At 49.2% G+C, this 27,933-nt stretch overlaps 4 protein-coding genes across 13 annotated transcripts in view; 2 read left to right on the top strand and 2 right to left on the bottom strand.

The window, feature by feature from the left end:
* Positions 1–2,313: 2,313 nt before the first annotated feature.
* On the top strand, positions 2,314–14,122 carry thbs3a (thrombospondin 3a). Its single transcript, XM_040164418.2, has 23 exons — positions 2,314–2,633; positions 3,546–3,752; positions 5,916–6,169; positions 6,255–6,357; positions 6,480–6,506; positions 6,594–6,676; positions 6,769–6,820; positions 6,898–7,046; positions 7,134–7,271; positions 7,513–7,587; positions 7,672–7,824; positions 7,901–8,011; positions 8,208–8,315; positions 8,384–8,543; positions 8,688–8,806; positions 8,941–8,993; positions 10,045–10,226; positions 10,324–10,502; positions 10,580–10,628; positions 10,703–10,899; positions 10,980–11,152; positions 13,227–13,366; positions 13,516–14,122. Exons 1-23 carry the CDS (start codon positions 2,543–2,545, stop codon positions 13,575–13,577), a joined length of 2,865 nt encoding a protein of 954 aa, XP_040020352.2. The 5' UTR covers positions 2,314–2,542; the 3' UTR covers positions 13,578–14,122.
* Positions 14,123–15,868: 1,746 nt separating this feature from the next.
* hjv (hemojuvelin BMP co-receptor) lies at positions 15,869–27,154 on the top strand. 3 transcript variants are annotated; one of them, XR_013453561.1, is made up of 5 exons: positions 15,917–16,216; positions 18,000–18,072; positions 18,571–19,124; positions 19,200–19,921; positions 23,266–27,154. XR_013453561.1 is itself a non-coding variant. In XM_078094253.1 (4 exons), the coding sequence occupies exons 2-4, from the start codon at positions 18,003–18,005 to the stop codon at positions 19,833–19,835; spliced, it is 1,260 nt and encodes a 419-aa protein (XP_077950379.1). In that variant the 5' UTR covers positions 15,869–16,216; positions 18,000–18,002; the 3' UTR covers positions 19,836–20,377. The 3 variants fall into 3 exon arrangements, 2 of the variants coding, with proteins under 2 accessions (XP_077950379.1, XP_077950380.1); XM_078094253.1 differs by lacking the exon at positions 23,266–27,154 and having other exon boundaries at positions 15,869–16,216; positions 19,200–20,377; XM_078094254.1 differs by lacking the exon at positions 23,266–27,154 and having other exon boundaries at positions 15,915–16,216; positions 17,948–18,072; positions 19,200–20,377.
* LOC120810132 (leukocyte antigen CD37) lies at positions 20,972–25,273 on the bottom strand. 5 transcript variants are annotated; one of them, XR_013453566.1, is made up of 9 exons: positions 25,134–25,273; positions 24,394–24,472; positions 24,199–24,311; positions 24,053–24,127; positions 23,875–23,970; positions 23,603–23,800; positions 23,345–23,428; positions 22,928–23,057; positions 20,972–21,347 (listed from the first exon to the last, which is right to left on the bottom strand). XR_013453566.1 is itself a non-coding variant. In XM_078094257.1 (8 exons), exons 1-8 carry the CDS (start codon positions 25,197–25,199, stop codon positions 22,995–22,997), a joined length of 774 nt encoding a protein of 257 aa, XP_077950383.1. In that variant the 5' UTR covers positions 25,200–25,273; the 3' UTR covers positions 20,972–22,994. The 5 variants fall into 5 exon arrangements, 1 of the variants encoding a protein (XP_077950383.1); XR_013453565.1 differs by having other exon boundaries at positions 20,972–21,344; XR_013453564.1 differs by having other exon boundaries at positions 22,799–23,428.
* Positions 26,790–27,933, bottom strand: part of chtopb (chromatin target of PRMT1b) — a 2,582-nt gene continuing 1,438 nt past the window's right edge. For 2 of the 4 annotated variants that reach the window (XM_040164431.2, XM_078094260.1), the window contains 4 exons: positions 27,765–27,909; positions 27,540–27,663; positions 27,396–27,467; positions 26,790–27,256 (listed from right to left, as the gene is read on the bottom strand). In XM_040164431.2, the coding sequence (XP_040020365.2) occupies positions 27,027–27,256; positions 27,396–27,467; positions 27,540–27,663; positions 27,765–27,909 (571 nt within the window). In that variant the 3' untranslated portion in view covers positions 26,790–27,026. Of the gene's footprint in view, positions 27,257–27,395; positions 27,664–27,764; positions 27,910–27,933 lie in introns of all 4 variants that reach the window. The other 2 variants (XM_040164434.2, XM_078094258.1) reach the window with 2 other exon arrangements.

Below are 27,933 nucleotides of genomic sequence, written 5' to 3'. Positions count from 1 at the left end.
GCATCTGGATCGGCACGCACAGCTGCACATGACATCATCACACAAGAATGTAACCCTGTGTGTGTCTGTGTGTTTGTGTGTTTAACGGGCTGATCTGGAAGCAGTTTGCCGAGCTGATTTCTTCCTCCTCGGGTTTCCCCGTCTCTCTCTCTCTCGACTCGGAGGAGGCAGCCGGGTGTGTGGAGGGAATTTCCTCGACCCCCCACCTGCTGTTAAAGGCCGGTTTCCACGGCAACGCTCCTGCAGTCAGGAAACAAACAGAGAACCACAAGTCTTCTCTGGCCTCCTTTCACCACCGTTTACATCTTTACATGAGGAAGGGCAGCCTGCCTCGCGGTAACCCCCCCTCCCTAAAACCTGGTGACCCCCATAGAGACCCAGTGTGCAGTCAAGCTCACAAGACCAGGTTCCCACAACAGACATGTGTGTCCCTCCTCCGATCATCTCACTCCAAAAAGCTCAAACGATTTTGTTCAAACGTAAAAGAAATAATACATTGAGATTTCATTTAAATTTCAATTTAGTCTGTTAATCACCGTCTCACTAAAGTCTCAATAAAGTCTAATTCATTAACTGTACAGTCTTAATAATCTCCAATTTAATCATGTAATCACAGTAAAGTCTTAATAAAGTCTCATTTAATCACAGTAAAGTCTTAATAAAGTCTCATTTAATCACAGTAAAGTCTTAATAAAGTCTCATTTAATCACAGTAAAGTCTAAATAAAGTCTCATTTAATCACAGTAAAGTCTTAATAAAGTCTCATTTAATCACAGTAAAGTCTTAATAAAGTCTCATTTAATCACAGTAAAGTCTTAATAAAGTCATTTAATCACAGTAAAGTCTTAATAAAGTCTCATCTAATCACAGTAAAGTCTTAATAAAGTCTCATTTAATCACAGTAAAGTCTTAATAAAGTCTCATTTAATCACAGTAAAGTCTTAATAAAGTCATTTAATCACAGTAAAGTCTTAATAAAGTCTCATCTAATCACAGTAAAGTCTTAATAAAGTCTCATTTAATCACAGTAAAGTCTTAATAAAGTCTCATTTAATCACAGTAAAGTCTTAATAAAGTCTCATTTAATCACAATAAAGTCTTAAAGTATAATTGAATCACACTAAAGTCTTAATAAAGTCTCATTTAATCACTTTTGTGGTAAAAAAGTATAATCTAATCACCCTAACGTGTTAATAAAGTATAATTTAATTACAGTAAAGTCTTAATAAAGTCATTTAATCACAGTAAAGTCTTAATAAAGTCTCATTTAATCACAGTAAAGTCTTAATAAAGTCTCATTTAATCACAATAAAGTCTTAAAGTATAATTGAATCACACTAAAGTCTTAATAAAGTCTCATTTAATCACTTTTGTGGTAAAAAAGTATAATCTAATCACCCTAACGTGTTAATAAAGTATAATTTAATTACAGTAAAGTCTTAATAAAGTCATTTAATCACAGTAAAGTCTTAATAAAGTCTCATTTAATCACAGTAAAGTCTTAATAAAGTCTCATTTAATCACAATAAAGTCTTAAAGTATAATTGAATCACACTAAAGTCTTAATAAAGTCTCATTTAATCACTTTTGTGGTAAAAAAGTATAATCTAATCACCCTAACGTGTTAATAAAGTATAATTTAATTACAGTAAAGTCTTAATAAAGTCATTTAATCACACTAAAGTCTTAATAAAGTCTCATTTAATCACAGTAAAGTCTTAATAAAGTCTCATTTAATCACAGGGAAGTCTTAATAAAGTCTCATTTAATCACAGTAAAGTCTTAATAAAGTCTCATTTAATCACAATGAAGTCTTAATAAAGTCTCATTTAATCAAAGGGAAGTCTTAATAAAGTCTCATTTAATCACAGTAAAGTCTTAATAAAGTCTCATTTAATCACAGTGACGTCTTAATAAAGTATACTTGAATCACGCTAAAGTCTTAATAAAGTCTCATTTACCCACATTAGTGTTAGAAAAAGTAAAATTTAATCACAGTAAAGTCTTAATAAAGTCTCATTTAATCACAATGAAGTCTTAATAAAGTCTCATTTAATCACAATGAAGTCTTAATAAAGTCTCATTTAATCACAGGGAAGTCTTAATAAAGTATAATTTAATTACACTAAAGTCTTAATAAAGTCTCATTTAATCACAATAAAGTCTTAATAAAGTATACTTGAATCACGCTAAAGTCTTAATAAAGTCTCATTTACCCACATTAGTGTTAGAAAAAGTATAATTTAATCACAGTAAAGTCTTAATTCTTAACTTGCGCGCTTTATGCTAATGAGTATGCGCGCGAGCACGCGCCGTTCGCTGGAGACTTGGGCGCGCGCAGCAGCACTTGGAAGCCGCTCTTGAGTCCGTCGCTTCTCTGTCGCTTCTCAGCGGGACGTTATCGGCGTTGTCGGCGTTCTCCGGTTCTACTGCTAAGACCCCGGTACCGTCTATCCGGACCTGGACCCGTCTCCCCGGTAGTGTCTCTTTGGACCCGTCTCCCCGGTCCCGTCGCCGCGGACCGCCGGTACCCGGCTCAGACATGGGCCTGCGCGGCCCGGTGCTGCTGTCACTCATCTGCATTGGACTCACGGCGGGAGTCCCGGACGGACCGGGAGCACCGGAGGTTGAAGGTAAACACCGTTAATCTATTTATGCGTGGATTATGTGCTCGATCATCACCAGGGAAACGGTATCGATCAGGTGTAGCACGTCACGTGACACCGAGCTGGACTCTGCAGGTGGTCCCCAATCAGAGACACACGTCAGAGTCAGTGAGCTGATGCTGCATTTTATCAGTCCTTCATCATCATCATCATCATCATCATCGTCACCACCATCCTCCTCCTCTGCTGTCACGTTGCTCTGCCCTTAATTGGATTAATTAGCTATTATCTTTACGCAAGACCGGATTTGTTCCATCATTCTACTAAATGATGGAACATGAGATATGATGAGATGAGTAACAGGATTTGGTACTACTGCCAGACGCCATGTTATTTCTTTTTTGTAACAGGAAGTGACACAGATAGTGGAGCTGAGTAGCGCCGAAAAAGACTTGAGTGTAAACGCACCAAATGTTTAAACTATTATGCAACAACTTTGACAACTTCATGCTGTGGTGCGTTCAGGCGCTGTGGTGCGTTCACTCGCTGAGGTGCGTTCAGGCGAGGTGATGCGTTCAGGCGCTGTGGTGACCTTCATCCTCTCTGACGGAAGACTCGTTCCATGTTTATTTATTGTCCTGTGTGCAGTCATTAACTGGTCATTATAGGAGGTCTGTTGTTGTGGTTTGCGTCGTCACGGTAACCGCTGGGAGCTCAGCAGCAGGACAGGAAGCAACTTGTTATTCTTCTTCTGTGGTGTTTCTTTTGGCTCCTGACACTCAGACAGTTTGACCCTGCTTGGTGATAAAGTTAACTTTACCCTTCAGAATAAAAGCCTGGATGTTGATGATACTGGTGACTGCAGACAGACGTGTTGACCTCCAGCTGCCTTCTCTCTTCAATCCCCCGATTATGACCATTGAGCGTCTTCCTCCTCAGTGGTCGACGTCCTGGGCCTCCAGGACTCCAAGCAGATGGCGGCGGCGGTGGAGAGGCTGTCCGTCGGTCTGAGCGCGCTCAGTGACGTCTACGTGGCGTCCACCTTCCGCCTGCCGGCCAAGCTGGGCGGAGTCCTGCTGGGTGTCTACAGCAAGCAGGACAACAGGAAGTACCTGGAGGTGGCCGTCATGGGGAAGATCAGTAAAGGTTTGATGGAGTCAACAACATTTCACAACTTTATTGACAACAGTTGCAGAGACACACAACGATCCTTCCTTCCTCATCTTGTCCTTTCGTTATACCGTCCTCCTTAAATCCTTCCCAATGATGATGGAGACAGATAGACCATAATAATCTTCAGTCTGATCTCTCTGATGTTTCCATGGAAACAATCAAACCACAGACACATTATATATTTAGACCGACAGTTAAAGCTGCTGAACTGATGTTGTACCTGAAAGAAAAGATGTTCACGGTCCTCCTGTCTCTCCTCCTCCTTATCCTCTCCTCCCCCTTATCCTCTCCTCCTCCTTATCCTCTCCTCTCCTCCTCCTTATCCTCTCCTCCTCCTTATCCTCTCCTCTCCTCCTCCCTCTCCTCTCCTCTCCTCTCCTCCTCCTTATCCTCTCCTCCTCCTTATCCTCTCCTCTCCTCCTCCCTCTCCTCTCCTCTCCTCTCCTCCTCCTTATCCTCTCCTCTCCTCCCCCTTATCCTCTCCTCCTCCTTATCCTCTCCTCCTTATCCTCTCCTCCTCCTTATCCTCTCCTCTCCTCCTCCTTATCCTCTCCTCCCCCTTATCCTCTCCTCCTCCTTATCCTCTCCTCTCCTCCTCCTTATCCTCTCCTCCTCCTTATCCTCTCCTCTCCTCCTCCTTATCCTCTCCTCCTTATCCTCTCCTCCTCCTTATCCTCTCCTCCTCCCTCTCCTCTCCTCTCCTCTCCTCCCCCTTATCCTCTCCTCCTCCTTATCCTCTCCTCTCCTCCTTATCCTCTCCTCTCCTCCTCCTTATCCTTATCCTCTCCTCCTCCTTATCCTCTCCTCTCCTCCTCCTTATCCTCTCCTCCTCCTTATCCTCTCCTCCCCCTTATCCTCTCCTCCTCCTCCTCCTCCTCCTTATCCTCTCCTCTCCTCCCCCTTATCCTCTCCTCCTCCTTATCCTCTCCTCCTCCTTATCCTCTCCTCCTCCCTCTCCTCTCCTCTCCTCTCCTCCCCCTTATCCTCTCCTCCTCCTTATCCTCTCCTCCTCCCTCTCCTCTCCTCTCCTCTCCTCTCCTCCTCCTCCTCCTTATCCTCTCCTCTCCTCCTTATCCTCTCCTCTCCTCCCCCTTATCCTCTCCTCCTCCTTATCCTCTCCTCCTCCTTATCCTCTCCTCCTCCCTCTCCTCTCCTCTCCTCTCCTCTCCTCCTCCTCCTCCTTATCCTCTCCTCTCCTCCCCCTTATCCTCTCCTCCCCCTTATCCTCTCCTCCTCCTTATCCTCTCCTCTCCTCCTTATCCTCTCCTCTCCTCCCCCTTATCCTCTCCTCCTCCTTATCCTCTCCTCTCCTCCTCCCTCTCCTCTCCTCTCCTCCTCCTCCTTATCCTCTCCTCTCCTCCTTATCCTCTCCTCTCCTCCCCCTTATCCTCTCCTCCTCCTTATCCTCTCCTCCTCCTTATCCTCTCCTCTCCTCCTCCTTATCCTCTCCTCTCCTCCTTATCCTCTCCTCTCCTCCCCCTTATCCTCTCCTCCTCCTTATCCTCTCCTCCTCCTTATCCTCTCCTCTCCTCCTCCCTCTCCTCTCCTCTCCTCTCCTCCCCCTTATCCTCTCCTCCTCCTTATCCTCTCCTCCTCCCTCTCCTCTCCTCTCCTCTCCTCTCCTCCTCCTCCTCCTTATCCTCTCCTCTCCTCCCCCTTATCCTCTCCTCCTCCTTATCCTCTCCTCCTCCTTATCCTCTCCTCTCCTCCTCCCTCTCCTCTCCTCTCCTCTCCTCCTCCTTATCCTCTCCTCTCCTCTCCTCTCCTCCTCCTTATCCTCTCCTCTCCTCCTCCTTATCCTCTCCTCCTCCTTATCCTCTCCTCTCCTCCTCCTTATCCTCTCCTCTCCTCCTCCTTATCCTCTCCTCCTCCTTATCCTCTCCTCCTTATCCTCTCCTCTCCTCCTTATCCTCTCCTCCCCCTTATCCTCTCCTCCTCCTTATCCTCTCCTCTCCTCCTCCCTCTCCTCTCCTCTCCTCCTCCTTATCCTCTCCTCTCCTCCCTCTCCTCTCCTCCTTATCCTCTCCTCTCCTCCCCCTTATCCTCTCCTCCTCCTTATCCTCTCCTCCTCTCTCCTTATCCTCTCTTATCCTCTCCTCCTCCCTCTCCTCCTCCCTCTCCTCTCCTCCCCCCCAGTGGTGGTCCGTTACGTCCGAGCGGATGGGAAGATCCACACAGTGAACCTGCAGAGCGCTCACCTGTCAGAGGGGAGGACCACCTCCATCATCTTGAGACTCGGAGGTCTTCGCCGTGACAACATGAACATGGAGCTCTATGTTAACTGCCGATTGGCCGACTCCAGCCAGGGCCTGCCGCCATTGGTCGCTCTGCCCCGGGAGGCGGAGCAGGTGGAGTTCAGACACGGACAGAAGGCCTATGGACGGATGCAGGTGATCTCTCTGATTTGTCTGTTTCTGATCACGTGATCATCTTGTTGTTCTGTGACCAGGACCTGGTTGTGTGTCCGTCCTTCAGGGTGCAGTTGAGTCCCTCAGACTGGCTCTAGGGGGCAGCGTGGCTACAGCTGGAGCTCTGATGGACTGTCCCTTCCAAGGAGACGCCTCAGCCTACAATGCAGGTCAGTCCCCCTTCACGTGGCCCAATGTGGTCTGATGTTGACTGATGTAATTTGATGTGGACTGACGTAGTCTGATGTGGACTGATGTGGACTGACGCGGTCTATGGTCTCTGGTGTTTCAGTGAGTGGGAACATAAACTCTATCCTGGGTAAGTTTACGAACTAAACTTTGGATACTGTCAATAATGACAGCGGATCCCATTGCTCTCACCCCCATTGATCCTGTTTCCTGTCAGGTGATCACACCAAGGCTCTGATTGGTCAGCTCATAATCTTCAATCAGATCCTGGGAGAACTAAGACAGGACATCAGAGAACAGGTGAGACAGACAGAGGGACGGGCAGGACACCAGAGGACAGGTGAGACAGACTGTGGACCTTTTCACTAGCTCAAGTCCTATTGTCCTCTCAGGTGAAGGAGATGTCTCTGATCAGAAACACCATCCTGGAGTGTCAGGTCTGTGGTGAGTCAACAGCTTCCTCTCCGCTCGTTTAAGTTTACCTGAGGACCTGATTGAAGCCAGCGTGTGCGTCTCTGCAGGTTTTCATGAGCCTCGTTCTCGTTGCTCTCCTCACCCCTGCTACAAGGGCGTCTCCTGTACGGAGAGTCTCAACTACCCTGGGTTCACCTGTGGACCCTGTCCACCCGGGACCACCGGCAACGGGACACACTGCCAGGATATGGACGAGGTAAGGACACGACAACATGCGACACGCAACACATGAGACTGTAACTCCGACATATAACACTGTGAGGACCCCCCCCCCTTGTTTCAGTGTGAGCTCCAGCCTTGTTTCTCTCCTGACTCCTGTGTGAACACGGTGGGGGGCTTCATCTGTCACCCCTGTCCTCCTGGACTGTGGGGGGCACCGCTCTCTGGAACCGGAATGGACTATGCTAAGACACACAGACAGGTCCGACACACACACACACACACACATGTCAAACAACGGGAAGGTTGACTGTGTCCACAGACTTGCGTTGCTAAGCAACGGCTTGGTCCATGTTGACTTCTTCTCAGGTGATGTCACTCACAGACGCTGCAACAGGAAACCCACATTTAGAGGGTTAATGTTTATTCTTTTATCTTTGTCTACAAAGTTGTTTTCTTTCTGTGACAGCTGGTCCATTTGTGTCTCTCTGTCTGTCCCTCAGGACTGTGTGGACATTGATGAGTGTTTGGACCTGCCAGATGCCTGTGTGATGAACTCAGTGTGCATCAACACTCTGGTGAGTCGCCATGAGAACTGACCTGCAGTCAGCCGCCCTCTGGTGGCCGCTGGGCGCTAACGCAGGGGGCGTGTCCTCTCTCAGGGTTCATACAAGTGTGGAGGCTGTAAACCCGGTTTCCTGGGCAACCAAACGTCGGGGTGCTTCCCCAGGCAGTCGTGCGCTGCGTTGACCTTTAACCCCTGTGACAGCAATGCCCACTGCACCATGGAGAGGAACGGAGAGGTGGCCTGTAGGGTGAGACACCGTCACCTGTCTCACACCTCATGGACTCATAGTCGGGGTTCACTGATGTGTGTGTGTGTGTGTGTAGTGTAACGTCGGCTGGGCAGGAAATGGTAACACCTGTGGGCCGGACACAGACATTGACGGTTACCCCGACCGTCCCCTTCCCTGCATGGACAACCACAAGCACTGCAAACAGGTGAGACACCTTCCTCGTCTGCATCATCGCCGGCTACTGTCACTGTGTCTCAGTGAGTATATATGTCCCGTCCTCCTTCAGGATAGGACAGAAGATAATGCTCACCCACAATTCATTGCGGCGGCAGGACCGACCGATGAAAGTATTCCACTCGATTCATGTCGGTTGATAAGATCGTCTTACGTCTCTGCACCAGGACAACTGTGTCTCCACACCAAACTCCGGTCAGGAGGACGCCGACAACGACGGGATCGGAGACCAGTGTGACGAGGACGCCGACGGGGACCGCATCAAAAACGTGGAGGTGGGACAGCGTGTGTGCGTTTGTGTGTCTCTGTGTGTGATGTAACCGTAGGGTCATGTGACCTGCAGGATAACTGCCGGCTGGTCCCGAACAAAGACCAGCAGAACTCCGACACTGACTCCTTCGGAGACGCCTGCGATAACTGTCCCAGCGTCCCCAACATTGACCAGAAGGACACCGACAGCAACGGACAGGGGGACGCCTGTGACCAGGACATCGACGGGGACGGTAAGGGACAGAAGGTCACAGGTGTAACGGTCGGCAGCTACACATCCAGCCTTCCAATAGTAAAGTGTTCAAGTCCTCCGTAGTGGAAGTATATTTAAGTGTGTGTGTGTGTGTGTGTGTGTGTGTGTGTGTGTGTGTGTTCAGGTATTCCCAACGTACTGGATAACTGTCCTAACGTGCCTAACCCAATGCAGACGGACCGGGACAGAGACGGCGTGGGGGACGCATGTGACAGTTGTCCTGAGCTCAGTAACCCCATGCAGGTACCCAGAGCCTCGCAGGGGGCGGAGCTTGTTTTAATTCTCACCTGATGAACTGCTCATGAAGGCCAGTAGACTGCTGTAGCAACCACAGGTCAGAGGTCACAGGGGTTTCTCAACATGGCTCTCCTTTTCAGACGGACGTCGACAACGACCTGGTGGGAGACGTTTGTGACACCAACCAGGACACGTATGTCACCGTCCCGTGTCTCATGTCAGAGTCACATCACATGTCATTCATCTGACGCTTTTATCCAAAGCGACTTACAATCAGAACATTTCAACCATAAGGACACAAAGTCAGAAGAACAAGAAACAAGAAAGTGTGATTTCATCAAATAAGCCAGTTTACAACTTGCTGTAGATAAGAACCATTATAAGTCCAATGTAAGTGCTGCAGGTAGTTAGTGTGTTAGTGGAGGTAGAGTCTGAAGAGGTGTGTCTGTAGTCTGAAGATGTGAAGCTCTCTGTGGTCCTGATGTCTTCAGAGACCTCCTTCCACCATTTAGGAGCAGGACAGCAAAGAGTGGAGATCTAGTCGAGTGTTTTGCTCTCAGTGAGGAGGAACAAGCAGTTTATCACATGCAGAGCAGAGAGTGCGAGTCGGGATGTCGGGTTGGACCAGGTCCTGGATGGAAGCTGGACGAGAGACGGGAGAGAGCAGAGCCTGAGACACCAAGTTCCTGAAGGGAGGAGACAAGGATCTGGTGGTTGACTGTGTCAAATGCAGCAGAGAGGTCCAGAAGGACGAGGACAGAGGACAGAGAGGAGCTCGAGCAGTGTGGAGTTGCTCTGAGACAGCAAGGAGAGCAGTCTCTGTGGAACGGCCTTGCGGCCTGACTGGTGGGGGTCAAGGAGGTTGTTACGGTGGAGATAAGAGGAGAGTTGGTTAAAGATCACACGTTCAAGAGTTCTGGACAAAAAGGGAAGAAGAGAGACCGTCTGTAGCTGTTTTCTTCAGAAGGTTGAGGGTGGGTTTCTTCAGGAGAGGGTTGACTATTGCCTGGACAGGAGAATGTCCAGTTCTTCCAAGAAATGACCCAAGGAGCCCGGCGGACGGTAAAGGACAACGATGGTTAATTGTACCGGGTGAGTGACTGTTACAGCGGGAATTAAAGACAGTGTGATGGACGGTGGAAGAGGGTGAAGAGAAAAGCTCCATTTGGGTGAGATGAGTAGACCTGTGAGAACAGAAGCTTGATACAATGAAAGCAGAGTGCTGTTATGATGTCATCCTGCAGGGACGGAGACGGTCTCCAGGACAGCCGAGACAACTGTCCCGACATCCCCAACAGCTCCCAACTGGACTCCGACAACGACGGCCTCGGGGACGACTGCGACCATGACGACGACAACGACGGCGTCCTCGACGACTACGACAACTGTCGCCTCATCGTCAACCCCAACCAGAAAGACTCTGACGGTAACAATCAGAGAGACAGGCAGAGCGACGGGAAGCTACAACCCCGCTGGGTCTGTCTCTCCACCTGTCTGTCTGTCTCCTGTCTGTCTGTCTCCAGTGAACGGCGTGGGGGACGTGTGTGAGAATGACTTTGACAACGATGCGGTGATGGATTTGGTTGACGTTTGTCCGGAGAGTGCTGAAGTCACTCTGACGGACTTCAGAGCCTATCAGACGGTGATCCTGGACCCAGAGGGAGACGCCCAGATCGACCCCACCTGGGTGGTCCTCAACCAGGTGACCCTTGGACGCCCTGAACTGTGCTGTGACCACTGAGCAGTGCGTTTGATTAACGGGTGTGGATCTGTCCTCAGGGCATGGAGATCGTCCAGACGATGAACAGCGACCCGGGCTTAGCTGTCGGTACGCGTCTTTCCCCTCCTCACTGAGACCTGGACCAGGGGGAGACCCTGACCTCTTCCTCCGTGTGTCTGCAGGCTACACCGCCTTTAACGGCGTGGACTTCGAAGGCACCTTTCACGTCAACACCATCACCGACGACGACTACGCCGGCTTCATCTTCGGCTACCAGGACTCGTCCTCCTTCTACGTGGTGATGTGGAAGCAGACGGAGCAGACCTACTGGACGTCGGTCCCCTTCAGGGCCACGGCTCAGCCCGCCCTGCAGCTCAAGGTCCATGAAGCACATTTATATGTATGTAAATACATATATATGTATGTATAACCACTTCTGTGTGTTTGTGGACCCTGCAGGCGGTGAAGTCCCGGACCGGACCCGGGGAGTTCCTGAGGAACGCACTGTGGCACACCGGAGACACAGCTGGAGAGGTGAAGCTGCTCTGGAAGGACCCGCGGAACGTGGGCTGGAAGGACAAGACCTCCTACCGCTGGCACCTCAGCCACCGGCCCCAGGTGGGCTACATCAGGTGAGACCAGAACCCCGAACTAATACCAAGTACTGCAGTGCTGCAGTACCCTGTAGTACTAGTCAGAAGTCTGTAGTACTGGTCAGAACTCTCCGGCCTGCAGCTGTCTGCCCTCCCTCCCTCTGTCCTTCCCTCCCTCCCTCTGTCCCTCCCTCCCTCCCTCTGTCCCTCCCTCCCTTCCTCTCTCCCTCCCTCCCTCTGTCCTTCCCTCCCTCCCTTCCTCTCTCCCTCCCTCCCTCTGTCCTTCCCTCCCTCCCTCTGTCCCTCCCTCCCTTCCTCTCTCCCTCCCTCCCTCTGTCCTTCCCTCCCTCCCTCTGTCCTTCCCTCCCTCCCTCCCTCCCTTCCTCTCTCCCTCCCTCCCTCTGTCCTTCCCTCCCTCCCTTCCTCTCTCCCTCCCTCCCTCTGTCCTTCCCTCCCTCCCTCTGTCCTTCCCTCCCTTCCTCTCTCCCTCCCTCCCTCTGTCCTTCCCTCCCTCCCTCTGTCCTTCCCTCCCTCCCTCCCTCCCTTCCTCTCTCCCTCCCTCCCTCTGTCCTTCCCTCCCTCCCTCTGTCCTTCCCTCCCTCCCTCCCTCCCTTCCTCTCTCCCTCCCTCCCTCTGTCCTTCCCTCCCTCCCTTCCTCTCTCCCTCCCTCCCTCTGTCCTTCCCTCCCTCCCTCTGTCCCTCCCTCCCTTCCTCTCTCCCTCCCTCCCTCTGTCCTTCCCTCCCTCCCTCTGTCCTTCCCTCCCTCCCTCCCTCCCTTCCTCTCTCCCTCCCTCCCTCTGTCCTTCCCTCCCTCCCTCCCTCCCTCCTCCCTCTCGGCTCTGCTTTTTACTGCATTCTTTCTCCTCTGAAACTCCTTTGTGGCTCCTTTGTGGCCCCCGGTACTCTATTGTACTCGTTTCCATGACAACCAAAACCCTGGCAAGAATCCGCCTCGGCAACTGTTGATATGCAGATCAGAGGAGAGACTGAAACGCTTTTCCACATTAACACATCAGACTATTAATCATTTGACTTTCATAGAGGATAAAGTACTAAGTCCTCCTGTCCGTCCGTCCGTCCGTCCGTCTGCTGTTTGTCACCTGTCCGTCCGTCCGTCCGTCCGTCTGCTGTTTGTCACCTGTCCGTCCGTCCGTCCGTCCGTCTGCTGTTTGTCACCTGTCCGTCCGTCCGTCCGTCCGTCTGCTGTTTGTCACCTGTCCGTCCGTCCATCTGTCCGTCTGCTGTTTGTCACCTGTCCGTCCATCTGTCCGTCTGCGGTTTGTCACCTGTCCGTCCGTCCGTCCGTCTGCTGTTTGTCACCTGTCCGTCCATCTGTCCGTCTGCGGTTTGTCACCTGTCCGTCCGTCCGTCCGTCTGCTGTTTGTCACCTGTCCGTCCGTCCGTCCGTCTGCTGTTTGTCACCTGTCCGTCCGTCCGTCCGTCTGCTGTTTGTCACCTGTCCGTCCGTCCGTCCGTCTGCTGTTTGTCACCTGTCCGTCCATCTGTCCGTCTGCTGTTTGTCACCTGTCCGTCCATCTGTCCGTCTGCGGTTTGTCACCTGTCCGTCCGTCCGTCCGTCTGCTGTTTGTCACCTGTCCGTCCGTCCGTCTGCTGTTTGTCACCTGTCCGTCCGTCCATCTGTCCGTCTGCTGTTTGTCACCTGTCCGTCCATCTGTCCGTCTGCGGTTTGTCACCTGTCCGTCCGTCCGTCCGTCTGCTGTTTGTCACCTGTCCGTCCGTCCGTCCGTCTGCTGTTTGTCACCTGTCCGTCCGTCCGTCCGTCTGCTGTTTGTCACCTGTCCGTCCATCTGTCCGTCTGCTGTTTGTCACCTGTCCGTCCATCTGTCCGTCTGCGGTTTGTCACCTGTCCGTCCGTCCGTCCGTCTGCGGTTTGTCACCTGTCCGTCCGTCCGTCCGTCTGCTGTTTGTCACCTGTCCGTCCGTCTGCTGTTTGTCACCTGTCCGTCCGTCCGTCTGCTGTTTGTCACCTGTCCGTCCGTCTCTCCGTCTGCTGTTTGTCACCTGTCCGTCCGTCTCTCCGTCTGCTGTTTGTCACCTGTCCGTCCGTCTGCGGTTGGTCACCTGTCCGTCCGTCCGTCCGTCTGTGCTCCAGGGTGCGGCTGTTTGAGGGGACTGAGATGGTGGCGGACTCTGGCGTGGTGGTGGACACGTCCATGAGGGGAGGCCGACTGGGAGTCTTCTGTTTCTCCCAGGAGAACATCATCTGGTCCAACTTGCGCTACAGGTGCAACGGTACGACCTTTGACCCCGAGCACACACCTTTCTAAAAAGTCACTGAGATCAATTGATCAGCTTTGTGAGTGATTGGTGAGTGATGGTTTTAAATACAGGAAGTAGAGTATCACAGTTTATTGATTATTATTTGTTTGTTGTCATTGTAGACACGGTGCCAGAAGACTTCCAGACTCATCGTAAACAATTTATGATGCACATCCAGCTGTGAGAGGGTCACACACACACACACACACACACACACACGGGACTGCAGGTGTGGAACATCTGTTTCTGCAGACTAACAGGACGCATTGAATAAAAAAGACACAGACATCAGATGTCCCATCGTTACTTAAATGATGTTTATTTGTCTTTTTGTTCAGTTTATCAAACAAAGAAACACTTTGCTAAAAAAGGATGAGCTCACGTTACTGTGGCAACCCTTGTCCCCAGTCGTCCATCATCGTCCTCCTTCAGTCATTATGTCTTCAAAAATAAAAGCGTTCAAATAAGATATTAAGGATAGACTTTTATTGTGGAAAAAGTATAGAAAATTGGTTCCTTACCAAATTAGCAGAGCTTTTGTTAGTAGCAACGAAACTAACATGGACTTTTGTTGTGAAGAATTCTAATTAGTTTGAGGACCGGTCCCATCTGTCCAGTGTGAACTCACATGAGTCGTCGGATCGTTTCACCTTTGACCTGTTTCTGTGTGTTTTATTAATGTATATATCTTTGTTGAAATAAACTTGCGGCCTTGATTCTTATCTCAAACTATTGTTTTTTGTTTTTTAGAACTCTAAATCTCTTGTCTGCTGCATTCACTGTGTAATATGCTAATGCTCAACGTCTTAGCATCGTAACATTTGCTAATGGGTCCATTTGATACACATGTGCAGTTGGACACGTCAGCGTGTCTTCTGACTCGTCTCTCTGGACGGCAACGTTCCTCTGCTGCGGTCTGGAGGGAGGTCGTGACCCCGGGGCCAGGGAGGCCGGGACGAGTGCAATATTGGAGGGGGGGGTGTCAACACTGCAACTTATCCCGGACCTACCTGACCCCAGGAGGAGACACAGCACGCACCCTGGAACACACACAGGGACAGATGACACACAACAGACCAGCAGCAACAAGCTAGTGGAGCATTAGCTTGTTACATTTCCCTCATTAGCGACCGTGCTAATTGCACCTGCTTCCACGCTACACTGGTTACACTGGTTACACTGGGTTCACGGACCACGTGGGCTGCACCTCGCCCCCAGAAGACCACTTCAGCAGGCAGAGCTGGACAGCAACAGGCTGACTATCGACCTGTGGAGATCCTCATCTAGCCAGCTAGCGAGTCCGTTATAGAGAAGGACAAGCTAGCTAGCTAACATCTAGCTAGCCAGATGTGTAAATAGACAAGGTGTCTCTCAAATATGTCCCAGGGTTTTGTAGAAGTCTGTTCTGTTTGTGACCAGCTGGGGCAGCAGAGAGCACACCTATCAATCATCTAATATAAACGTTATGATCAAAATCAATACTTTGTGATCCACGGCTGATTGATAATTAATTTGAGGATGAAATAACAAACTCCATGAAATAAAGAAAAAGCACAAATTAATGAGTAACCATTATGTCGTCACCATCATCTTCTGTCATAAAATATAAGAAACACTTTTACAACATAAAGTAATGCATTCAGGTTCCAAGTTTAAACTCTTCAGAGGCGCTGAAGTTCTGGACTCACCGCTCTGCCGAGGCTTCTCTCTGTGGAGGTCTCAGTCCGGCGGTCCTGGTTTTGGTCCTGGAAGCCCCCCCTCCTCTACACCCTAACAAAGGCCCTGAGATGCTCAGTGAGGCGTGGGGGCTCCTCTTAAAGGGCCAACGACCTGCTGCAGCCTCACAAACTTCATCTGAAGCTCAAAGTCATTTCATCCTTAGAGGAGTTTCTATTGCAGGGTGCTGCCCCCCGCTGCCCCCCCGCTGCCCACCGCTGCCCCCCTGCTGCCCCCCGCTGCCCCCCCGCTGCCCCCCCGCTGCCCACCGCTGCCCCCCCGCTGCCCACCACTGCCCCCCCGCTGCCCCCTGCTGCCCACCGCTGCCCCCCTGCTGCCCCCCGCTGCCCCCCCGCTGCCCCCCGCTGCCCCCCCGCTGCCCACCGCTGCCCCCCCGCTGCCCACCACTGCCCCCCGCTGCCCCCTGCTGCCCACCGCTGCCCCCCTGCTGCCCACCGCTGCCCCCCTGCTGCCCCCCTGCTGCCCACTGCTGCCCCCTATATACATTATATATATATATATATATGTATATATATGCGTATATATCTTGTTTATATATAGTATGTATATATATGCGTATATATACTGTGTATATATAGTATGTATATATATGTATATATATGCGTATATATCCTGTGTATATATAGTATGCGTATTATACATATTATGTGCCTGTTCATGTTTTTTCTTCTAAATCAATAAAACAAAAAACTTAACTGAATAAAGCTTTGTCAGAATACAGGTTTTAAATAAAGTTTCACCTTCCTTGAGGTCTGAAATTAAAATAAACTGTGTGTGTGTGTGTGCGTGTGTGTGTGTGTGTGTGTGTGTGTGTGTGCGTGTGTGTGTGTGTGTGTGTGTGTGTGTGTGTGTGTGTGTGTGTGCGTGTGTGTGTGTGTGTGTGTGTGTGACAGTTGTCGTGCAGCAGGTGCTGCTTGTTGGAGATTTATTTAGAATGGACTGAAGCTCTCACAGAACTCTGAACTCTCCTCAGAGCAAAGACCAGAACCCAGAGGAGACACAGCCAAGCCCCGAGTCCTCAGGGGACCAAGAGACAGCGAGAGGGACCTGAGGACATGGACAGAGTCTGATCCTGAGTCACTGAAGGTGAGAAACCAATCAGTCTATTCAAGTTTCAGTAACGCAAATAACGTGTTAATAACTTGAAAAGTCTCCGCCTCCAATGAATGACGCTTGTCCAGGTGCATTGTGGGAGATGGAAGCTCCATTGTTATGAATCAATCAATCCGCATGTCTCTGTTACTCTCCTTTATTTCTTCATTAATTATCTTTATACGAGTTATGAAAAACAGAATGTAACCTGTTTGTAATAGATCAATTAATTAGTATTTATAAAGTCATATTAGAGCTTTTACTCTGTTAACAATATAACTGCTTACTTATTTTATTTTTATTGTCATAAATAATGTGTGTGCGTGTGTGTAACTGCGGGGCAACTGGGGTTTATAATTAGACTTCCCCCACAGACACACACACTTTAGGCCCCGCCCCCTGTCACTGAGGGTTGAAGGTCATTCGTGACTCTTAAAGGAGCAGTGCACCGTTTTCTCCTCGTACGTTTAGATTATAGCCAGTTATGTTCCCAGCAACATCTTTACTAACAGAACTTACGGCTCCTGATGGTCGCATGCCTTTGAAGGTCCTGGACCCCTGTAGGTCTATTAGTCTTGGACCCTAGAAGGTCTAAATGTCTTTATCCCCCTGAACGTCTCGTAATCTTGAGACCTTAAAGGTCTAGCATTCTTTGTCCCCTGAAGGTCTAGTTGTCTCTGGCCCCTGAAGGTCTAGTTGTCTCTGGCCTCTGACGGTCTAGTTGTCTCTGGCCCCTGAAGGTCTAGTTGTCTCTGGCCCCTGAAGGGCTAGTTGTCTCTGGCCTCTGACGGTCTAGTTGTCTCTGGCCCCTGAAGGTCTAGTTGTCTCTGGCCTCTGACGGTCTAGTTGTCTCTGGCCCCTGAAGGTCTAGTTGTCTCTGGCCCCTGAGGGTCTAGTTGTCTCTGGCCCCTGAGGGTCTAGTTGTCTCTGGCCTCTGAGGGGCTCGTTGTCTCTGGCCCCTGAAGGTCTAGTTGTCTCTGGGGTCTAGTTGTCTCTGGCCCCTGAAGGTCTAGTTGTCTCTGGGGTCTAGTTGTCTCTGGCCCCTGAAGATCTAGTTGTCTCTGGGGTCTAGTTGTCTCTGGCCCCTGAAGGTCTAGTTGTCTCTAGGGTCTAGTTGTCTCTGGCCCCTGAAGGTCTAGTTGTCTCTGGGGTCTAGTTGTCTCTGGCCCCTGAAGGTCTAGTTGTCTCTGGGGTCTAGTTGTCTCTGGCCTCTGAAGGTGAAGCTCGAGACGGATGACGTTCTCACTGAGGTTCCCTTTTCTCCCCATGGGAGGCTTTTTCATCTGGGGGAGTCGATGTGAAGGTTTCAGGACGGAGGTTCTTCTTGTGAAATAAAATGAATTGAAGGTCTAGTAATTGTGGGCTCTGACTGACTGTCTGACCAATGAATGAGCAACGCCGCTGTAAGCCCCGCCCACGCTGCCCCGTCTGTTTGTCAGCAGAGCAAACAGACGAGGTCCAAGTTACAGCACTCTCAGTCCAGGTCCTTCATGAGTCTCCTGGTGAGGACCTTCGTCAATACTCAGGAGATCTATTGATCCACAGGAAACATCTGAAGGTCAACGAGTGAAACATCAAAGTCCTGAAGATTCAGTTCTTTGCCCTGATTATATTCTTTGATCAGTCTGATAGTAAATACAGTGAAACTGGTCTGAAGCAGGATAATTATGTCATTCAATGTGGATCAATACAGTTAAAGTACTAATGCTACCTGACGCTGGACAGGTGAGTGTCACATCATCATCTACGTCATCATCTTCTTCCACTCCACCCTCAGCTGATGGCGTTACCGTGGAACCCCGGCATCCACCTGACGTTGCAGCTGGCCGTGCTGCTGATTTCACCTGAAGGTAGACGTCCTGCTAGCATCCGGTTGCTTAAGGCTAACTGCTGTGGGCTGGCCTTCAAAATAAAAGCCTTTGAGTGCAAACCAACAGCGTCAGACATAAAACATGATGTCATGTGACAATAAAGTGTTCGTCTGAGTGAACTCAGTCATACGTTCCCACAATGGGAAGCTGTTGTCAACAGAGCATCACCATCCTTATCTGAACTACTTCAGAATACTGAAGAATTAAAAAATATAATTTGAGTTATAATTTGTGATTGAATGTACAGAATATTAAACACGTAACTTAGAATCATCAGGCAGTTGAGACAGTTATCATTTTAAATACAAAAACATTTGATGAACAGTTAAATTAAATTATATCATACAGCCCAAATCTCAAATGACTCAGTTTACAATCTGTTCTGACCTTTGACCCTCACATGTGAAGAAAATGTACTGCGATGACATCACTGTGACATCATCAAGGGGGAGATGTTTACGCACGTCCTCTCTGCAGTGGGAGCTTCCTGTCACATCCTGAGGTGTAACTCTGACTTTGTGGCCGCCACGTTGGACCTGGGGAACAGCGCCGCAGGGGGCGGAGCCTCGGGAGGAAGAGACGGAGCCTCTGGATTAGCAGCTCTCAGCAGCGAGGCGGCGAACACCGGCTACTGCGGCGCCCTGCGGTCTTACGCCACGTGCACCAAGCGGATGGCGCGGGCGTGCCGCGGCGACCTGGCGTATCACTCGGCAGTCCAGGGGATTGAAGACCTGCTGATCCAGCACCGCTGCCCGCGGGCCGGGCCCACCGCCCAGCCACGCCCCCCCCCCCAGGGCACGTTGTCAGGGGACGCCTGCCTCTACGAGAAGAGCCTCCTCGCCAGGGAGGGCCGGGCGCCTGAGTACCTGCACTGCGGCGTGTTCGGAGACCCACACGTGAGGACCTTCAACAACGACTTCCAGACCTGCGCCGTGCGGGGGGCGTGGCCTCTAATCGACAACGAGTACCTGTACGTGCAGGCCACGAGTGCGCCGGCGCGAGAGGGGATGCACGCCACTGCCGTCACCAAGGTGAGTCTGAGCTCGTGATGTCAGAGGTGACCTGAGGGCGGCCTCAATGACCATGAAGCTCTCGTTGCTCCGCAGATCACCATCATCTTCAAGAACTGGCGCCAGTGCGTGGAGCAGCAGCTCTACCAAGCCGAGCTCAACAACGTTCCGGCCGCCTTCGCCGACGGCTCGGTGGCCAGCGGCGAGAGGCGAGGTCGCCACAGCCTGACGGTCCGGACTCAGAGCCCCGGGCGCCACGCCGAGATCCGGGCGACTCACATCGGCACGCTGCTGGTGGTCCGTCAGACCGGCCGCTCGCTGGGCCTGTCGGTGCGCTCGCCGCGTGGCGTGGTGGAGGCCTTCGGGGCCGAGCAAGACCTCCAGCTGTGCGTGTGGGGATGCCCCGCCTCCCAGACACTCAACACGCTCAGCCCACCGGGGCCGCCGCCCGACTCGCAGACCGTCGCCGGCGCAAAGGCTCACTGCGCAGCGATGCTCCCCGCCAGAGGCGTGTACTACCAGGCCTGCGTGTTCGACCTGATCGCCAGCGGGGACCTCAACTCCAGCGCGGCGGCCGTCAGCGCGCTGCAGGACGCCGCTGACATGATCCCGGACGCGCGCAGTGTTCACCTCCCGCCACTCGCCGCAGCCGGGCCGCGGCGGGCGCCGTGGGGCCTGCTGCTGCTCGGCATGCTGGGGACTCTGACCACGGAGTTGTTTGACCTGCGATGAACTGGGCAATAACGCGGCGGTCATGTGACATAAACTCCGCCCCCTCCTGCTGACCTGAAGAGATGTAAACTGACAATAAAACCGTGGTGAGTTTGTGTGTTAATGCTAATTAAGAGTATTATCGCTGGCTACTCCTCCTCTGTAACAAGTTATATCTATTAGATGTATCGTTATTATTTAAATCCAATGTTTTTTTCGTTCCTTTTTTACCTGAATTTATTTCTTTGTGCTGCAGCAAAACCAAAGGTTGTGTTACCTTATAGATATAGATTATAGATATAGATTATAGATATAGATTATAGATATAGATTATAGATTATAGATATAGATTATATATATAGGGCAATAAGCTAAATAAACTAATATTATAATATATATAATATTATAATAATTAATATCAATTGTATAAAACATTTTATCATATTAAATTTAGTCTTATACTTTTATCAGAAAATCAAAGAATATGAGTTGTTTTCTGTGTGAAATACTTCAGTAAAATGAGTCACATGACACAATGATGCAATAAAGGAAAATAACCCGAATCCCAAGTTCAAGGAAATTAGTCATTAATAAATGAATATGATGAAAACACAAACAAACACACGCGCACACACACACACACACACACACACACACACGCACACACACACGCGCACACACAGGTATCTGGACGCAACCAAACCAACGAGTGTCGAATGGGACGAATTCAGGTAGGTTTATTTGCATGGGATGCTGCATTGAAGACAACTCGGAAAATACGGGACAAACACGGGACGGGACGAGTCTCTGATTTCCTCATAGACGTCTATGGGACCAGAAAAGTCGCCCCCTGCTGGTCACTACAGAGAATGCAGATCGATGCAAATTGATGAATCTACTTATTACATCACAGGTCATTTAGCTGACGCTTCTATCCAAAGCGACTTACATTACACTTTAAACTCATGGCTTTTGCCCGGGGAGCAATTAGGGGTCAGGTGTCTTGCTCAGGGACACTTCGACATGGAACATGGGGCAGCCTGGAATCGAACCACCAACCTTGTGCTTCCTTCTCTAACCCCTGCGGCACGACTTATGAATGCGAGACCTGCTTCCTTCGCCTCCTCTCTCCCATTACATCATACCTAGTATTTGAATGACTTCACTCATTAATTGATTACTTTATTTCATTTAATTAATGTGAAAACAGAAAATCAGTTTCTGGATTCAAACCAAATGAAATGTTTCTGTTTAATAACAAAATAATTAAACAAACATGAACATTTCAAATCAACATTTTTATTATTAGAAGTTTTAAACAAAGCTGGAAACAAAAGGTCCAACATGTAACGTGAATATTTAACCTAAAAAGAACTTAGTTATCTAGTTTAGTTAATAAATGACAGAACTAGCTCTTAATTCACCTGTGAGTCTATTTGTCAGCGTGTTCATTTCATGTTTCTGCATAAGTGACGAGTCTGATGGTTCTTCTGCCTGAGGAGTCAAGTCTCAGAGCTGCGTAGTGAAGATCTGCTGAGGAGACAATGACAACATCATCTTCATCCTTATCCTCATCGTCATCATAATTATCATCACCATCATCATCACCATCATCACTATAATAACCACCATCATCATCACCATCATCATCATCACTATAATAACCACCATCATCATCACCATAATCACCATAATCATCATCATCACTATAATAACCATCATCATCACCATCATCATCACCATCATCATCACCATCATCACTATAATAACCATCATCATCATCACTATAATAACCACCATCATCACCATCATCATCATCACTATAATAACCACCATCATCATCACTATAATAACCATCATCACCATCATCACTATAATAACCATCATCATCATCACTATAATAACCACCATCATCACCATCATCATCATCACTATAATAACCACCATCATCATCACTATAATAACCATCATCACCATCATCACTATAATCACCATAATCATCATCATCACTATAATAACCATCATCACCATCATCATCACCATCATCACTATAATAACCATCATCATCACCATCATCATCATCATCATCACCATAATCACCATAATCATCATCATCACTATAATAACCATCATCACCATCATCATCACCATCATCACTATAATAACCATCATCATCACCATCATCATCATCACTATAATAACCACCATCATCATCACTATAATAACCATCATCACCATCATCACTATAATCACCATAATCATCATCATCACTATAATAACCATCATCACCATCATCATCACCATCATCACTATAATAACCATCATCATCACCATCATCATCACCATCATCATCACCATAATCACCATAATCATCATCATCACTATAATAACCATCATCACCATCATCATCACCATCATCACTATAATAACCATCATCATCACCATCATCATCATCACTATAATAACCACCATCATCACCATAATCATCATCACCATCATCATCATCACCATAATCATGATCACCATCACCACTATAATCATCATCACTATGATAATCACCATCATCATCATCATCATCACCACAATCATCATCATCATCATCATCATTAAATCATAATCACCACAATCATCATCATCATCATCATCATCATCATCAAATCACCATCACCACAATCATCATCATCAAATCATAATCACCACAATCATCATCATCATCATCATTAAATCATAATCACCACAATCATCATCATAATCACCATCATCATCATCATCATAATCACCACAATCATCATCATCATCAAATCACCATCACCACAATCATCATCATCAAATCATAATCACCACAATCATCATCATCAAATCACCATCACCACAATCATCATCATCATCATCATCATCAAATCATAATCACCACAATCATCATCATCATCATCATCAAATCACCATCACCACAATCATCATCATCATCATCACATGAATATTACCATCCTCATCATCATCATCATCATCATCAAAGATTTAGTAGTAGTCCTGGTTGCGGTGGTCATATGCCAGGTCATCTGTGTCGTGGTATTAGTTGTGGCGATGTGCGGTGTGGGCGGGGCCTAAGTCACCGTTGTCAGGGTCCACGTAGGCGTAGTTCTGACCCCCGAGCTCCGAGTGCGCTCCGGGGTCCGGGTCCTAGGGGACGGTTCTGCTTCCCAGCGCCCGGTACAGATACACGGAGATGACGAACTGGACCACCTGGGGACCGGTCACGTACACACCTGTTACCCCCACAGAGCCGGCGAGAAGCTCAGCGCTGCTCTTCTGATTACAAATAATCCAAATATCTCTTTTCCATTTCTGTTGCTTCATAATTGATCATTTCTTCAGCCTCTGAGAAGCAGAGTCGACATTGAGATAGAAACAGATTTATGATCTTGATCTTGTTTGTCTCTTCTGCTTCCAGGCCTGGAATTCTGATTGTGTTCTTTGGTTCTGGTATCTGGTTCTGGTCTGGTCTCTGGGGCTGGTACTGGTCTTGTTACCTGGATCAACATGAGTGCGGTGTCCATGGCAACGACTGTCAGCATGTTTTCTTGCAGCCAATCAATGAGCTTCTGCCTGCAACCCTGCAACAAAACGCGTAAACACAGAATATGAACTAAAGACAAATAAGTAACATATGATATAAACAATACAAATCATACTGTAAATGAGACCACATTTTACATTTAACACAACAACATTTGGTTCAAACCAATTTATCTGTGTGTGTGTGTGTCTTTGTGTGTTTGTGTGTGTACCTGCTCATAAGACCCGCCCCCCTCCCCGTAAACAGGTCTGGTGAGGTTCTGGAGCTCTGAGCACCACGGCGAGTCGGCTGTGGGGCGGCTGGAATTGAAACAGGAACAGGGAAGCAGGTCCCGGTTGGTCAGGTTCAGGCTCTGGAGGAAGGAGTTCAGCCGCCAGTCAGACGGGCCGTTCCTGCCGCAGCAGCTTCCCTGTGAGTGGTGCAACGTCACGTCATGTGGGACAGAAGCTGCACACTGATTGGAGGGGAGGACTGATGACTCACGTAGCGCTGGATTCGGTCCATCAGTGTGTCCGTCCTGTTGTGTCCTCTGTACGAGACGATGATCTGGTCCACAGTTTGATCCAGACTCTGTTCAATCTGATGACAACCGTGAAACCTGTGTTTATTACTTAAAGACTAGTGCAACGTCCCGCCCATCTACAGTTTAAAAAGATCTCACCGTGTTTCTGTTAATGAGCAGCAGCAGTGCGATGAACAGCTGACCCAGGACCAGTGCGATGAGGAGGCCCATGTACTGAGGAGCACAGCCAGCGTCAACATGTTCACAGAGCAAAGGTCACGTCGGCGTCACAGGCAGCAACTCACCACCAGCAGCAGGACTCGGACCTCTTTGATGGCTCCGACGATCCCGACGATGCTGACCGCCAACACCACCAGGCCAATGAGCATAAGCCCCGCCCCCACGACGCGCAACTCGTCTGCGCACACAGAGTATGATTGATTGACTGTCTATACCACAGAAGAAGACGGGGGAGTTCCTTTACAGTGGGAGGCTGATACCTGGGGCGTGGACGTTCAGTAAGCTTCCGCCATCAAACCGGATCCAGAGTCCGATGCCGCACACACTGAAACCAAGAACCTGCAGATGGAGGTCAAGGGACAGGTCCCCATTTCACACTACTGGTCCACTTCTGGACACAAAAACCAACGATCTCTGCATCGATATGTTCAGATGAAGTGCAGACTCCTTCTGCTGGGGCTATTAGCTTCCTTCTGCTGGGGCTATTAGCTTCCTTCTGCTGGGGCTATTAGCTTCCTTCTGCAGGGGCTATTAGCTTCCTTCTGCTGGGGCTATTAGCTTCCTTCTGCAGGGGCTATTAGCTTCCTTCTGCTGGGGCTATTAGCTTCCTTCTGCTGGGGCTATTAGCTTCCTTCTGCTGGGGCTATTAGCTTCCTTCTGCTGGGGCTATTAGCTTCCTTCTGCTGGGGCTATTAGCTTCCTTCTGCTGGGGCTATTAGCTTCCTTCTGCTTGGGGCAGTTAGCTCCCTTAGCCGTGGGGTAACTGTGAGAAGGACTTAAGCTGATTCCAGACCAGCTCTTAACTCGTTACAAACATTTACGTTATTAAGTTTAAAGGTTGTTTCTGACTTATTCTTATTTGAGGTGAAACAATGTTGTGATTTTGAATGATATAATTGTCATTATCTTTAACTGTTGTTAATATAATTATATATGTGTTATTCAAATATATTTATAGTTCTATAAATATTTATAAATATATAAATAAAGGTTTTCTCACCAGGAAGATGAAGTTAAAAACTTCAAAGAAGAAGTTCAGCATCTGAATCTTCACGTCCAGCTTCATAGTTCTTTACTCAGCCACAGCAAGAAGGTTTTATTCTCTTCTGTTTGGTTCTGTTCAATAGAACCACAGACTCTTCGGTCCTGTTATGCAGCCGAGTGTTGTTTTGAGTCTCGGCCACAGCGACACGCGAGGTCAGAGTCCACTTCCTTATTGTCTCCAGACCGTACGAAACCGACACGCTCAGTTATGTGCTTTCTGTCATCGTTCTTTGTTGACTGCATTTCCCAGAATGCCTTTCAGTAGCTGAAACCAGCTGGATATGAGGAGGAATAAGTAAACAGACTTTAACAGTTAGTAAAGAGAACTTGTGTGTCCCCTGGAGGGTCCTCAGACCTCAGTGTGAGACCCTCTGCACCCGTTAAATGGGAGTACAAACATGGCCTGTGACCTTTGACCCCTGAGAGAAAGATGTTAGTCTCACAGGGTCAAAGGTCAGCATCATTTTCACATTCGTCAGTAGCTTTTACTGTCCGTCTGGCCGGTTACAACGTAGACGACTCCCCTGTCGGGGGGTTTGTGTGGACGCGATGAACCGCACGCTGTGATTGTACCGTCATCACAACAAGTCAAGACTTTCACCCGGTGGACGACCGGGCCCGGTTCCTCTACGTGGCTGACTGAGTTAAACGGATCATTTTCAGGATGAGATGACGTAGTTCAGGCTTTTTGGTTCCCGGAGAAGGTTTGTCCAAATCACCACATCACCACATGGAAACACCTGAAGCTGCTCCGGTTCATCTGAGCTGCTGGATCAGTTCATCTCTCCTCATTGATGAAGGAGCGACATCAGTTAGATGAACGTTTTATAGGGAGAGACTTCTATGACATCACAGAGACCCGTTATGACGTCACCATGACGTCCTGTACGAGCGCCGCAGATGCTGAGGACCAGAACCACTTATCTACAAGAAGAATTCCCTGAGCTGAGCGTCCACTGTCCCACGGACTGTCTCTATACGGTCTCATGTCTCGCAGTGTCAGACACATGAAGCCTCCTGCCAGCAGACACATTTAAATATAATGTGATTGATTAGAGTGACGAGGCCCTTAAATGAGCGTCACATTTTACCGACACGCGTAACGTTACCTTGTGTGATACTTTGTGGGGCTTGTAGCCTCCAGGGGGCGCTGTCAGTCTTTAACATCATCATAGGATTCATGTTATTTTGTATCACAAATCTGCCTCATGTGTCTCTACAGTGTGAACACATATGAATAATACGTTAAATTCATCCGACAGAAATGATTCAAATGAACATGTTATCTGCTCATGTGTTCATGATCATCTCCTGCTCTTCCTTCAAGTTTATTCACCGTCATACTGTTAAAAATCCTGGTTTCAGTGATCGACTCTTCCGCCTTCTGACGTGAGACGATTATCCTGATGATTGACATCTGGTTCAAACTAACGAGACGTTTGAGCGCCGATCCGCCTTCGAGGAACCGAGATAGTCTGATGTCAATCATCTCGGTAACCTGAGCTGGGTAACGGGACATTTGATGGACTTAGTTGAACCACGTACGAGGAACCGGGTCCTGATCTCTATCGGAGGAGAAAAGTGGAATGATGAACACCTGAAGTAAACAAAGTCGACTCAACAGAACATCTTTTATTAAAATATTAAACTTTAAATTCGGGGCACAAAAGCGGCACCTCAGTCACACAACGGAGGGCGTAGAGAGGTCAGTGAAGTGCGCACTGCCCAACAGAAACAAAGCAGGTAAAACAACAGCTGGAGGTCACCTGAGGGACAAACATAAGCTCTCCAGATCCAAATGAACACTGTATCCAACCAGTGGGAACGCTGACCTCTGGCTCCGCCCCCCTCAATCCCAGTTTGTCGGGCCTGTCATGGACATGTAGTCGTCCAGCTCGGCGTCCAGGCGGCTCTTGGTCATGGACATGTACTCGTCCAGCTGTGCGTCCAGGCGGCTCTTGGTCATGGACATGTACTCGTCCAGCTGTGCGTCCAGCTGCTGCTTCGTCGGAATGCAACCTTTGCTCATGCACCGCCTCCCAGAGGAAATGACCCCGCCCATCTGCAGGTGTGTTCGTCCTGAAAAGGGTACATGAATGACATGTTGCGCATGTTTGCGTCCCATACGTGATGAAGACTGAGCCCCTCAGAGCGCAGTGAGCGTGAGCACAGGTGGGAGCACAGGTGGGACAGTATTAAGTACGTTTGATCCACTTACTGATCATTTTGTGGATCTTTGTCATCCTCACAAGGCGACGCTTCCTGAGTCGTCTGTGAATGTTTCCTGGTTCTGAACAGGAGGCACATGTACAGGTGTAGCTACAGGCGAAGAAGGCAACAAAAACTACCACCAGGTACTCACTTCTGCAGGTGGAGGCGAAGCTGGTTCTCCACCTGTACTTGTTCATGAAGCTCCAGAAGCCTGGAGGTCTGGACGTGCCCTGATGCCAGCCGAGTCGAGTCCAGACGTTCCCCCTCCCGGAGCGCTGCCCCACAGACGGGTCAGGACGGGGATCAGAGGGTTAACCAGGGAGGAGCTGTGCACACCTGGAGAAACCCCTCCCACATCTACACCTGTGTGACTCACCGGCAGGCGGAGCGACCGTGACCTCTGCGTCTCCACCAGCAGCAGCGTCTGTGGGGGGACGCACCCCTCCTGCTGCCGCAGCATGACCGGGTCAAAGGTTACACTTCTGGACCGGCTCCTCTGGTCTACCAACACCTGAGAGAAGCTACAGGTAGACGGGAGACGACAT

The sequence above is a fragment of the Gasterosteus aculeatus genome, chromosome 20, assembly GCF_964276395.1.
Source record: "Gasterosteus aculeatus chromosome 20, fGasAcu3.hap1.1, whole genome shotgun sequence".
Classification (NCBI taxonomy): Eukaryota; Metazoa; Chordata; class Actinopteri; order Perciformes; family Gasterosteidae; genus Gasterosteus; species Gasterosteus aculeatus.
Note: the sequence above shows the minus strand (reverse complement) of the source record. Positions and strands in the feature narration are given on the sequence as shown.

What these genes read in the sequence shown, in the direction of transcription:
- hjv (XM_078094253.1), top strand. Translation starts at nt 18,003, where the DNA reads ATGGCGTTACCGTGGAACCCCGGCATCCACCTGACGTTGCAGCTGGCC. An exon ending in GCTGCTGATTTCACCTGAAG is followed by an intron (nt 18,073 to 18,570) that starts GTAGACGTCCTG and finishes TCCTCTCTGCAG; the next exon opens with TGGGAGCTTCCTGTCACATC. An exon ending in ACGCCACTGCCGTCACCAAG is followed by an intron (nt 19,125 to 19,199) that starts GTGAGTCTGAGC and finishes GTTGCTCCGCAG; the next exon opens with ATCACCATCATCTTCAAGAA.
- thbs3a (XM_040164418.2), top strand. Translation starts at nt 2,543, where the DNA reads ATGGGCCTGCGCGGCCCGGTGCTGCTGTCACTCATCTGCATTGGACTC. An exon ending in CGACCCGGGCTTAGCTGTCG is followed by an intron (nt 10,629 to 10,702) that starts GTACGCGTCTTT and finishes GTGTGTCTGCAG; the next exon opens with GCTACACCGCCTTTAACGGC. An exon ending in CCCCAGGTGGGCTACATCAG is followed by an intron (nt 11,153 to 13,226) that starts GTGAGACCAGAA and finishes TCTGTGCTCCAG; the next exon opens with GGTGCGGCTGTTTGAGGGGA.
- LOC120810132 (XM_078094257.1), bottom strand. Translation starts at nt 25,199, where the DNA reads ATGAAGCTGGACGTGAAGATTCAGATGCTGAACTTCTTCTTTGAAGTT. An exon ending in ACTGAACGTCCACGCCCCAG is followed by an intron (nt 24,312 to 24,393) that starts GTATCAGCCTCC and finishes CTGTGTGCGCAG; the next exon opens with ACGAGTTGCGCGTCGTGGGG. An exon ending in GGGGCGGGTCTTATGAGCAG is followed by an intron (nt 23,429 to 23,602) that starts GTACACACACAA and finishes GTTTTGTTGCAG; the next exon opens with GGTTGCAGGCAGAAGCTCAT.